The sequence below is a fragment of the Taudactylus pleione genome, unplaced genomic scaffold (genome assembly GCF_031769625.1).
Source record: "Taudactylus pleione unplaced genomic scaffold, aTauple2 ptg000016l, whole genome shotgun sequence".
NCBI classification, from domain to species: Eukaryota; Metazoa; Chordata; class Amphibia; order Anura; family Myobatrachidae; genus Taudactylus; species Taudactylus pleione.
This window is the reverse complement of record NW_028284418.1, coordinates 37,679,037-37,692,087: the sequence shown is the minus strand read 5'-3', so window position 1 is coordinate 37,692,087 and position 13,051 is coordinate 37,679,037. Positions and strand designations below refer to the sequence as shown.

Sequence of the window (13,051 nt, the reverse complement as noted above, 5' to 3'; positions counted from 1 at the left end):
TCATTATTCTTGTATGAAGCTGAGCCTTTAGGAAGTGTCTGCAGAATATGTAGCTTTTCATGAAAAGAGGTCTTTTCACTAAACTCCTATCAGTCTCGCCCTCTTAATAAAGTTCTGCATTTTCACTGACAACAAGGAAACATTGTAACATGTACAGCAGCTGCCAAAGGCAACACGCTGAGCAAAATCTAACAAACCCATCAAAAGTTAGAAAATTGTGGAATCCCACAAGATGGAAGTAAGAGCTAACCTATTTTTTTTTTTTTTTACCACTTGTCATTTATGTCCTACAAAGATCGACACGCTATTTGCTACACACATGACCTAGTTGCCAACATTTTAAAATATTTTCCACAGATTCTATGGTGCCAAGCCCATGCTTCTATGAAGTTCTGAAAATGCTACAAATCGCAGTACACAATGCATATGTACTACACATGATTGCTGGATAGTGCAGATAATAAATACCCATGTGGCTGGGAGCATTTGAAGCAAAGCAAATGCAAATATACGTTTTTTTAATGATGAATATAGATATATATGTTCGGCTTGGTTTTGACTTTGTTCTTTTTGCCAAATTAGCACAAGTTAGGATTTATCTTATTGGCTTTCCAAAACATAGGAGAGCCGTATAGCCAATTAAATGCAGTTTTTGTGATATGACAAAGGTGTCTACTAGGTGTAGTATTTAGGTGAACAAATTAGATAATATATATATACATATGTACATATAGGTCTTATATAGTGACACATTGGTGGGGTTACTAACAGGGTAGGTACTTATGGACACTGGTGGGGGGGAGGGCTCTACCACTCGAGAAAATGCCAGTGGGGTTCAATTGCCCCTGGGGATATGTTAACACAGATTGGGTATGAAATCCCAGCTGTCGGGATGCCCCTGTGCAGAATACCAACAGCGGCATCCCGACAGCCAGAATTCCGACACCCATAGGAAGGCACGCAAGTATTTTCCCTACCCTACCTTCCCTCCCCGGTGCCTAAACCTAATCCCCGCTTCCTAGTGCCTAAACCTAACACTCCGTCCCTGGTGCCTAACCCCAGGGCCATAACTAGGGTGGTGTGAATAGTGCCATGGCACAGGGCACCGTAGGGCAGGGGGCGCTGTTTGGGCCTGTCAATTTTCCTGTTTATTATCATTCTCACTTGTAGCTTCCTCTTCTTTTATCCCCAGCATCTCCTGGCCTCCCCTATCTCTTCCCTGGCCCTTCCCCATGAGGCCATGGCCCTATTTTAGGTGCACTATCTTATGTCCCCATTTAAATTGGGGGGGGGGGCAATGCTCTCTCTGGCACAGGGCACCAAAAAGTCTAGTTACGGCTCTGCCTAACCCTCCCCCTAATGCTTAGACCTAACCTCCCCATCCCCGCACCCTAATCCTAACACTACCTCCCCGGTGCCTAACCCTAACCCCGCTAGCTAACGCTAACCTCCCCCTATCACACTGATACTTACCTTCCGGATGCTGACGGTCAGGATACAGGTGCCGGGATCCCGACCTGTCAGGATTTCGGCACTGGTATTTGAACCATCGGCATCCCGCTGACGCCCCGTTAATCCAACCCATTTTGGACATTTGGGAACTCAGTGTTTGGCTTTAAAATAGAAAATCAGGATCCATGGTCTTCAGCTCTATATCTTATTTAAATATGAGTTCTAGACCTAGATATTCTTAATGTGTACTATATTGTAGGATCATAAGATAAATCATTGTGGACTTAATGTTCCATCGGAACTGCAGGTTAAGATACAGGTTACTCTGTCATATTAAAGACATGCTATGTACTGATCTACTTTGCAAATGAATTAAACGCAGACTGAGAAAGAGAGAGACTGTGACATAATGAGGGGGAGATCTATTACTCTTCTTTGGCTAGGTGCCAAAATCTTTCTGTAAACCAGCCAGACCTCCACACCCTCTCTTCCCGGTGCCTCCCCAAATCTACAGTGAAACGTATTACTTGAGTGCTCCAGATTATAGATGCCAATTGTTACTCTCTCAGGATCTTTAACAGTGCATCTTATTCATAACACAGAGGATAAAATATGCTGGCTGCAAGTATGTAGGCTCCTGTCCCTTACAGTATTAAAGTGACTGGTAGAACAGTTTACATTCACGATCTCTGCAGTCCAAGGCAGCAGAAGGGCTAACAACAAGAGCTCTCTTGACGATTCTGATTAAAAAAAAGGCTTAGACATTTGCACTGACTCCTCATGGTACAAGAGTTAGGTTTGTCCAGTAGACAGTGTCATTTGCTTCCATTAAACCAATCTGTTGAAAGGACATCCATAACCAGGGCCATAACTAGGGGTGTGCGACTGATGCTGCCGCACAGGGCTCCATGAGCGGCACCATGGCCGCCCCGCAGCCTGCCTTCTGGTTAGCAGGGTGCTGCAGCCAGTAATCATGATGCAGCACCAGGACAGGCAGCCAGTACAGCTGATGGGAGTGTTCTCAGCACTGCACTTCCCGACGCTGCCGTCCTTGCCCTCTCTGCACAACGTGATGACATCATGCGCGTGACATCATGCTGCTGAGTGCTCGGGTGGGCTGGCACAGGGCGCATTTGAGTCCTGTTACAGCGCTTTCCAAAACACCTTTATTTTTCTTTTATTATATGTATTGTCAACACTGGTTGTAAAAGCTCCTACACTGATATATTGGGGGAGATGTATCACCGTTGCAGGATAGGACATTCCTGCGTTTTTAATGTACCTCAACACATGCGCAGTGCGACTCGGACATATGCGCAGTGGCACAAAATTGCTCCATTTGTGAACACATCGGCATGACTTTGAATCAGGCCCTGTGTGTCTTGCTGTGACATCTCCACAGCATAACATTTCCTGTCCTCTTACTAAACAACGTATCACAGCCAGCATTGTATGCTTCGGCAAAGTTAGAATAAAACAATGGCTGGTCATTATAAATCATGTATTGCAGTACAGTGATCGGTGTTACAAGGGGAATGAATGCTGAGCTCAGCTATGCAGCTTTAACAGGTAGATCAGGAAAGTGAAGTAAAATGACCAGGCATACCTGATGCTAACCTGTTTTTACAGAATAGCATCTGTGACTAAAACAAATTCAGTGTGTTTGATTACATCTCTTTATAATTGTTGGTATATCGGGAGACTGCAAGGGATTACGGAATATTTACTATTCTACAAATACGAAGTAGGAGGAAGGGAATTAGACGTTGTGACCAAAGAGACCTCAGCAATTTGGAGGAGCAGTTGTTGGAAATTAGCTAGTCTATAGCTGGCAGGGATGAGTAGCTTTATAGTGATGTTGAAACATGCAAATTTGAATATTTATGTAAATACTTGGATTGTTTCTCCTGTATGATAAAGGAGTGAAGATTTCTATAATGCAATACAGCAGTACTCACTATACGGTCCCTAAGGACACTTTAGCCTCATGCATTTTTAAACACATGATGTAACTGCAGTACAGCACAGTCTCCTGGCAGCAATGTGGGAGTCACAGAAATACTTGTAATAAGGCAAGTATGGTGATTGGTGACGAATGGAGGCGACCAATACAATCAGCGATAGGAGAGAGCTGGAGATGGCAATCAAGGGTCAAAAGGGTGATAATTAGATTTGAGGGGACAATGGGAGATTTCTTAAAAAGTTGTGCTAACAATAGTGAACATATATATATATATATATATGCCTTTGTTGTAGTTAATTCCTGAACTCGTAAACTAATTGGTTATTGGTTACAGCCCACTTGTTTTTGTTAATACCTATTATTAGTGGGTTTTGAAAAATCGCTAGTGTGTACCACTGATCTAATAGAAAATAAATGTACCAGGAGGTAGTTTTGCTCCAGCAGGTAATATTGTTCCAGAGTCCAAAACAACAATACCTTTGTAGATGATGGTGGTAAATCTTGTTGCATCATATGGCTACAAGAGGTAAGAGGTATTGGAACCGCCTGCGCAGATCACAACTTTTATAATAATTATTTGAACACATACAAACCGCACACACACAGGGGTATATTTTCTAAAGTGCTGGTTATTAGAAGTGGAGATGTTGCCCATAGCAACCAAACAGATTCTCCTTAACATTTATCTAGTTCCTTCTAGAAGAGAATAGCTAGAATCTGATTGGTTGCTATGGGCAACATCTCCATTTCTTAAAACCCACACTTTAGTAATATAGTTTACCCCATAAAGTCCAGGTAGGAATCCCAAACCCCAGTGCTATGAGGCAGCAATGCTAACCATGTTGCCACCACAACTGTAGAGGCGGTGAATGCAGCAGTCAAGGTTTGTCATAAAAGGGAAAAAAATAGATATCTGCCAATCAAACATTGTCACAAACCGTGCTAGAGACCTCTGGCTGAGACTCCTGCATCTCCCCGTGCGCTTATGTCATCGCCACTTGCTGAGTCGCCGGCCGCTCCTGTCAGTGGAATCCAGAGTGGGGCCTATGCCTGAAGGTGGTTTCCTGCATCCCCGCTGTTGCCTAGGTGTCCCAGCCACACTTCCATGCACTTCAGTGTCAGACCTCCGGATCATGGGCGCGGCCATCTTGGATCAAGTAAGGTGGTCCAGATCCATCCAGTCAGCAGCACTCTCCAGTTGCTCCAGCCAATCAGCATCCGACCAGGGGTATAAAAGCCCTTCCCTGACTGTGTTATTGCCAGTACAATAGTGCTCTTTGCTACAGCAAGACCTATGTGCCTGAACTCCGCTGGTTTCCTTTCCAGTTTGCCTGCCTCAAGTTCCTATATACTCCAGTCGGGAGTACTCCTGCTTCCAATCCAGCACACTCCATCCCGGAGTCCTATTCAAAGTGCTCACCCAATCCAGAACACTCCATCCCAGAGTCGTATTGAAAGTGCTCACCCAATCCAGCACACATCATCCCGGAGTCCTATTCAAGTGTTCTCTCCAATCCAGCATACTCCATCCCGGAGTCAGACTCAAGTTCTCAATCCAATCCAGCGTACTCCACCCAGGAGTCACATTCAAGTATCCAATTATTATTCTGTAAACCTCAGCTCGGACTCTATTTCAAGCTTTAATATTCATCGTCTAATTCTACAGTTCCAAGTCTACAGTTCTTGTTGACACATTACTTTGTGTACTCCAGAGACTTTTGTGTTATAATTTTATTCAGTATCTTTTGTTGCCATCTCTGCATAGAGGACATTATTCTTCATCTCATATTAAAATCCTCATTCAGCTGTATGACCAAGAATTACATTAAACCATCTAAATTCCAGGTACCCACTGGTCCAGGTGTCTCTGTTCATCAACCCAGTTCGGGTTCACCAATCCCTATTACCCGAGCCGTGACAAACATTTTTTTAAGTGCCAAGTGTTGTACTTCATAATGCTGCAGACCTTGTTTACATAAATAGTTTAGTTAATACTCAAGCTTATATTGAGTGTTCTCAGAGCCATCATTTCACTAACTGAGCATGAAAATATATGGATAACATCGCTATAGTAATGGAAAACTCATTCAAGTTGTGGAATGGTTTGTTATCGTGTAAATATCTACCGTATCACTACTCTGATGTATTTCTCCCATACTTCTCAGATATTGTTGTGATACTGTTCTGCTGAGTGTTAAATCTACCACAAGTGACCGGAAAAATAACAGGGTGGATGCACGACCCCTTATAATAAATTTTCAGCCAAACCTCTATAGATGTAACTTTTTTTATTTATTTTTTTTCAGGTGGCATCCAAAGCTGGAGTTTATGATGTGCTCAACCAACTGGGCTTCAGTGAGTTTGAGAATGCGGAAGATCGGCCTTTGTGTCGGCTGCGCTATCGTTGGCAACAGCAAAGCGTCCACTTGCTTCCTTTCCGAGGCGAGTTTGTCTAGGAGTGTAACAACAACTCTGCGTTGTATTTAATTGGTAGCTCTCTCGGTTTTTTTGGAGCATGTAAATCTATCCTTAAAAAGTCCCCAAAAGACTGTCCCTGTTTTCTGGGCTTACTGCGATCACAACAAAAATCTCACAAATAGGCATGGACAATGCACACGTGATTTGTAAAGAACAATAAAGCAGTACTGTCGGGAAGCATTGTGTGACCCAGTGGGGACTGAGTAACACAAACCCCATGCATACATTTCCAATGTTATTGCTCTTGATTAAAGTAGGTTCCATCCTAATTTGAACAACTAACCTTTTGAGGCTTTGAAGTGTGTGGTAGACCTATATATTCATTTATTGGCAACAGTACTGTGTATACTATGTTCTTGGGAACCCTCTGTAGTATTCATTTTATTATATTAAGGTTTGATAAGGAGTATAAATGTAATAGTTTATTTTTCCGTAGCAAATAATATTCAATAAATGTGTAATAAGGCACAATTTCTGCTTAGAAATGTAATATGAAGTATAATGTTATAGTAAGAATCGGTCTTAACAATATGTACAAATGTAGCTATGCTTTGCATCATCATATGTGATTTGTTTAAAATGGTTTTAGAAAAATGTGTTAATTTAAAACAAAGACTGAAAATGAGCAAACATATTACAAGTTATTGAATTATCTAGGAACGTCCTTTTTTTTCTTTTTAAGCTATTCTACATTCTTCTATATTGTACAGAACCTTTGTTTTTGAGGCTTTGAAACATGACCAAGCAGTGATAGTTTGCCAAGGCGAAAGGGTGATGAGGTTCCAGTCTTGCAAGTTTCTACCACTTACTGTCAGATAATAGTTATTGCAGCAGTTAGTTAAACGTAGCATTTACATTTCTGGGTTCAAACAGCTGTGCAGGGTTTTGTTCTGGAGCAAAGTGAATAGAAAAATGCCATAATGCCGACTGATCTGTGATGATAAAATCATTTCATAGGCTGATAAAAATCTATAGATGAAGAGAAGCCTATTACAGTTGCTTGAACCATAATGTTGGGAATTAAAGGTGAAGTGACTGGTCTCTATCCAAGCTGCAATTACCATTTTGATTTATATTTTTACCTCAAAGAGGTATATGCCAGACTTGATGCATGTCATGTTAATTGTTAAATGTAGGTAGGATATTTTTTTAAACAAGAGTCACTATACTTTTATGTAATAAATATTTTGTTTGTTAAAGAACACCAATATTATTGACATAATTATAATTTTTCTTTTTTTTGTAAAGTTGCAAGATCTACCAAAGTAAAGACTCAATTATTTCTATATTGTTTTTATTTAATGTTGTACTATTTTATGCCTGTTTTGTACCGCTTGGTAAATATACTACTGCAACACTGTTAGTACAAAAGTTAAATCAACAACACAGAGATGTGGTAATAACTGCCTTATGTACTTGACATAGACCCGTCACCTACACACAGAGAATGCAGCCTATCAGTTCACTGTATTTATTAGTAACATGTCCACTTTTTTGAGTTTTTTTTTTTTCTAAATGTGCAAAGAACTAAGGAGTCTATTTCTATTTGCAAATATATCCTCTACCCTATTTCTAATCATTTTCTAAAAAAGTTTTCTAGCTGGCTATATTGTAACTTACTGAGTTGCAAATCGCTATTTGTTCTACCCTGATCAGTCCTAATAGTGGGTTCCAATTTCCACTTCTACTGATAAATAGTGAAAGGAAAAAAATTGGGCAACAAAATATCTATTGAAATGTTTAATTTGCTTGTTGCTGTTTTTTTGTTTTCCCCATAACTTTTGCATAGTCCTCAAATTTACTACACATACTGAACAATTTTTCCACCAGCTGTATGCTGAGACATCTGACAATGACATAAGGATGATTTTTTTTTTTTTTAGTAAAACATCCATCATTAGTCAAACAGTTTATATATTTGATAACTTAAATTAGACGTGAAATGGTTTTTAATGTATTTTAGACACCTTTTTGATATTTCTTGTTAAGCACACAGACTATCTTCTCTATTCTCTTCCGATTTTAATGTAAACATGATATTTTAAATTTACTGTATTTATTTTAAAAATTATTTGTGCTGGTTGTGTTTTTAATTTGGTATGAAGAGAGTAACTTTAGTTTGTACAAAGTATGAATGTCCTAAATTAGTTATTTGTGATTAGCTAGGCACTATTAAAGACACAAGGCGTCTTGTTTAATAATTGTAGATTCACTGTACCAATGTGTAAGATAATTCCATTTTTATAGGTATGTTTTTATATTTGCCATGACTTTACGTACGCTGCCATTATTTTCATTGAATGAGAAGCACAGGGGTGGGGCCTTGACAACTCGAAGTGCAGTTTAACAAAAATCCTATTAATGCAGGAGAAGAGCAAACTTCGATTGGGACCCTTTGAGGTAGTGCGGGACACACCAGTTCGGAGAAGCAAACCTAAGTTACATTTTATTGTTGAATTTATCTCTCCTAGTTTCCTCTAAAGTTATATGTCAAAAATGTACCCCCTACTGTAAAATATAAGGATATTATTCACATATAGGATTCTGTGACATCTCATGGAGCTGAAATTACTTTAATATACTCTTATTTAAAATTGATGGTGCTTTATTCCTTATGGCAGTGGTTCCCAAACTCTGTCCTCAAGGCACCTTAAAGCTGGGTGCACACTAGAACGACGATTAGTCAGCAGTAAACCATCTATGCATAACCATGGGTATCCTTAAAACCTGGACTGTGCCTTGAGGACAGAGTTTGCCTGACACTGCCTGAAGGTATTTACATTACCATTTTTTATTTAACTATATTTTGGTATAATCTTTTATTTTTCTAAAAGAGAGTAATAGGAACTTGGAGCTGTGATTTTGGACAAGATTCTGTTTGTGCATGAGGGATGGGGCTAGAGCCATGGGGGAGTATGTAATAAGTTGAGGAATGCAGGCATCGGCGAGTCCCGTGCGAGACTGCCCGATGTTTTAAAGTAACAGTCATTGGAAAGGCAAAATCAACCCAGTTTTGCCTTTTAAATGATTGCTACTTTAATACAACCGCAGTCTTGCACGGGACTCGCTGATGCTTGCTGTTCACAGCCTATAACATTTACCCTGTGGTGTTTATACTAGTAACAATAACATATGGGTGTACAGTGCCTGCAGTAACTAAGTAGAACAGAGAAGTGGTAGGAACTGTGTAATCTGTATTTAAACAAGTGTAACAAATAGTGGCCAGGAGGTATCAATGTGCAGCTTTTTCAAACTCATTCAAATATGTATTTTTCAACCCAAGCAGTTTATCAAATTTAAAACTGCAAGAACCCTTTTTTTGTAACTGACAGATTGCATACCACAATTCTGCTTTTGCAAACTGGGATCCATGCAATGAACCAAGTGGCAGTCTGGGAGAGCGCAAGAAAAGGTGACACGTTGTTCCCATTTGCGAAAGATTTATTCTGTGTAGTGTCTTCAAAAAGGTGCATGATCTAGACAAGATTTTAAAAATGTATCAAGAAAAATAGGCTAGCACCACAAATACTTTTTGCCACACACATATATAATACACAAAATCGGAGGTATTGTAAATCCATTGATACCTTAATTCGACCAAGTTTCAATTTCAAGCTGAAAAAAGGTGTTTGATTGTTATTGAGTGGCAACAGAGGCCCTGAATCAGGGCCGTCCCTCTGGTTTTTTTTTGAGCGGCCTCCTGGCCACTCGCATAGCTGTGGGTGACCACCTACAGCTATAGCGAGCGGCCAAAAATATGGGCGCGATGGTTAAGACCATCGCGACCATCGGGTTTGCGATGAGACCCTTGTGGTAGGGTCTCGTCTGCTGCAAGCCCTGGAGCCGAGAACACTCCCACTGACATCACTTGTGATGTCAGTGGGGCTGGCCCCAGACGGTAGGCGTTCCCATGGGAACGCCTCCGTCTGGCCAGCCACGCCCACCAAAGGGGGCGTGCTGTCACTCACCATTGACAGCACGCCCCCTTTGAGCGAGACACGGAGTATCCGTGTCTCGCGCATGCGCACGACAGAGCCGGCTCCCTCGTGCGCATGCGGACTGAGCCAACATCGACCCGCTTGCGAGCGCCCAGAGTTTTATGTTAAAAACAATGTATGTAAAATAAGGACCAAGTTTAGTAAAGACTGATTCAGGGTCTGCTTACTTGATACAATAATACATCATCCAGTTGAATGCTAAGCAATTTAATGACATCATTGTTCATTTAAAGAAATAATACATAAAAAAACCTTTACAGTTGAGGTTCAAGGTCCAAGTAGGTAATATGGTGTTTGGTGTAGAGCAACATTTTATACTACCTGCAATGGTTTTAATATTTGGTATTTTTTATTTTTATATATCTGAATTCTTGTTTGCTTATGCACCACTGTCTTGTTAAGCCACTGTTGGCTCTTATAAGTATGATTGACCTGACAAACAATTCTATTCATAGTATACGGAAGTCTATAAAACATTATAAGAAGAAATGGGGTTTTGTAAAACATAATAAAGAAAAATTAAATGATGTGCATTTTTCTGCTAATAAGTAAATTGTTAAAAGGTTATAAACCCAGTGCTGAAATTTGTTGAGTACTAAATTTGTGTTTCCAATTTTTATTGATATTTCCATTTTGTATTAAAAATATTATTAAAAAATGTTTTGTTTCTTTGTGCTTCTCAGCCTGTATTTTAGATACAAACAATCCTACAGAAATACATCAAATGCACATATTTGGGGTAATTCCTGACTTGTTACAGACATTCTGGAATTGGATGCTGATACTTGAATAACAATTAAGAATAACACCCCTTTCACACATGCCAAAAACCAGTTTTTTTTCCCTGTGCATGCACATCGAACCGGGTCTTGGCTGTGTGTGAACAGATAATTCCCGGGTCTGTGACCCTGCAATCGACCAGGGTTAATAGTCAGTGGCCCCAGTGTATGTTTGAAAGTCTTGATAACCCGGATCATGCCTAAAAAGACTTGATTGGCGGGCACATCATCTCCAAGCGTCCACTGTTATACCCCTTTTACACCAAAATCCCCGGGTCTGACCCGGGATTTGGATACGTTTCCAACCCGGATTAGACCCGGGGCAAACCCCTTTTACACTGCATCGGCACCGTTCACACCTGGCCCGGGTCAGAACTGGCTTTTCCCCTCCCTCCGTGACCTACTTACCTTATCCTGCAGCGGTCCGGAGGCAGGGAGAGCAGGTGGGGTGCGCTGCTTCGTGCCACTCGGCCAGGCGCTGCTTGCAGTGGCCGCTTGGAGATGATGTCATCTCCAAGCGCCACTGAAGCCGGCCAATCAGGCGGCATGCGACCCGACCCGGGTCATCGTGAGCTGGGCCGTGCCATTTACATTACAGGGTGACACGGGAATAACCCGCGCTCAACCCTGCAATGGAGCAGGGTTGGATCCCTGGGTCACTGGACCCGGGTTGATCCGTTCACACCGACGAAATTCCCGGGATTATGCGCGTTCACGTGCATCAACCCGGGATATTTCAGTCGGTATAAAAGGGGTATTAGACAGAAGACCCGGGTCACTGGAAGAATAGAGTCCAATGTGAAGGGTGATCACCCAGAAATTACCCATGTGTGAAAGGGGTTAAGTACTGAAAAACCCAGATTCAACCCATGTTCAGTGCCCAGGGTTCTGAGCCAGGAGTTTGTGAATATGCCTCTGCATGGTTGCTTATACCCCCTTTTAGACAAAGTTCAATTTGTTCTAGTGACCCGCCCCGGATTTGCACTGGAGCAATTTTGAATTTACGGCAATAGTCCTTTAACTGAGGTCTTATAAGATTGCCTTGTAGATGACAATAGTCGTTTTCCTCCTGACGTCAACACGAAGAGATTTAGTTTTTTTGACGTGACACGCAAAAGGGCCTTGTAAAGAACAAGTCTCCTTTTAGGTCAACTCCAGCCACATTTAGGACCTCATTCAGAGTCGGTCGAAGCGGCCGCATGGTCGTACGCCACCGATGTTTGCTATACTGCGCATGCGTAAAGATCGCAATGCGCGTGCGCAAACTAGCCGCTACGATCAGAAATTTCTCTCTCCTTGAACACAGCCAGGTCGGTAGTTTGAGTGACAGAATGAGGCGTTTGTGGGTGGTAACAGGGGAAGGTGCTTGAAAATGGGGGAGTGGAGATCCGAACGCAGGCGTGCCTAATTATGCGAACGGCGTTTTGTGGGAGTGCATACGGTTTATGGGAGTGCATAATTAACAAAGTAGCGTCATGGCACATGTGATATGGGAGGTTTTTACACTGACATGATCGTAGAGCTTAAGAGAGGGTATGGTCAACCTTAAGCTCTACGACCAGTTTCGATGGCTGCCGATGGTCTCGATTAATCCTTATATGCCCGGAGATGACGTGCAATGCGTACGAGAAGGGGCGTATTTTTTTGTCTTCCTACCGCTTCCTCCCCTTGGTCGGCCAGCTACCGATCCGAACTTAGGGACGCAACTTACGAGGGAATCATTTGCATATCCGGCCCCTTTTCCCGTGCGGCCGCTTCGACCGACTCTGAATGAGGTCCTTAGTGTCTGTCCCTGTGCTTTATTTATTGTCATGCCAAAGCAGACTTCTACCGGGAATTGGACTCGTTTGAAATTAAATAATCATTTTTCACATAAATTACATAAGCATGGTAAAAAAAAAAATTTGTATTAGTAAACGGGGCTTACATTAATTTTTCTGGAGAAACGGGATAAGAAAGTGATGGGGCGTTTTTTTTCATTGACTTGCTTCACTAAAATCGCCACTGTTTTGCTCCCATTTTTGTCATACATTAATGTTTCATACACCTACACCTTCATAAAAAAAATACTCTATAGAATCTGCACACTATATGGTATAACGAATATACTACATAGCCAAAAGTATATGGACCCTGAAAACATCTCATTTCAAAACCATGGTCAGTAATATGGAGTTGGCTTCCCCCTGCTGCCTTGAATCTTCTGGGAAGACCATATAACTAGCTGTTGCAATATTCAGGTACAATAGTATTAGTGAGGTCACTGATGTTGTGTCATCAAACCTGGCATGAAGGTGGCATTCCAATTTATCCTAATGGTGTTTTGGTTAGTCAAGTTCTTTCACACCAAGCTTGGCATACCATTTTTTGAAGGGCCGCGC

The 13,051-nt window shown here is 41.5% G+C and overlaps 1 protein-coding gene across 3 annotated transcripts in view; it reads left to right on the top strand.

Moving 5' to 3' along the window:
• Window positions 1-8,858, top strand: part of PALD1 (phosphatase domain containing paladin 1) — a 281,234-nt gene extending 272,376 nt beyond the window's left edge. For all 3 annotated transcript variants that reach the window (XM_088475660.1, XM_088475665.1, XM_088475674.1), the window contains one exon: window positions 5,722-8,858. In XM_088475660.1, coding sequence (XP_088331786.1) covers window positions 5,722-5,871 — 150 coding nt within the window. In that variant the 3' untranslated portion in view covers window positions 5,872-8,858. The remainder of the gene's footprint in view (window positions 1-5,721) is intronic.
• The last annotated feature ends 4,193 nt before the right edge of the window (window positions 8,859-13,051 follow it).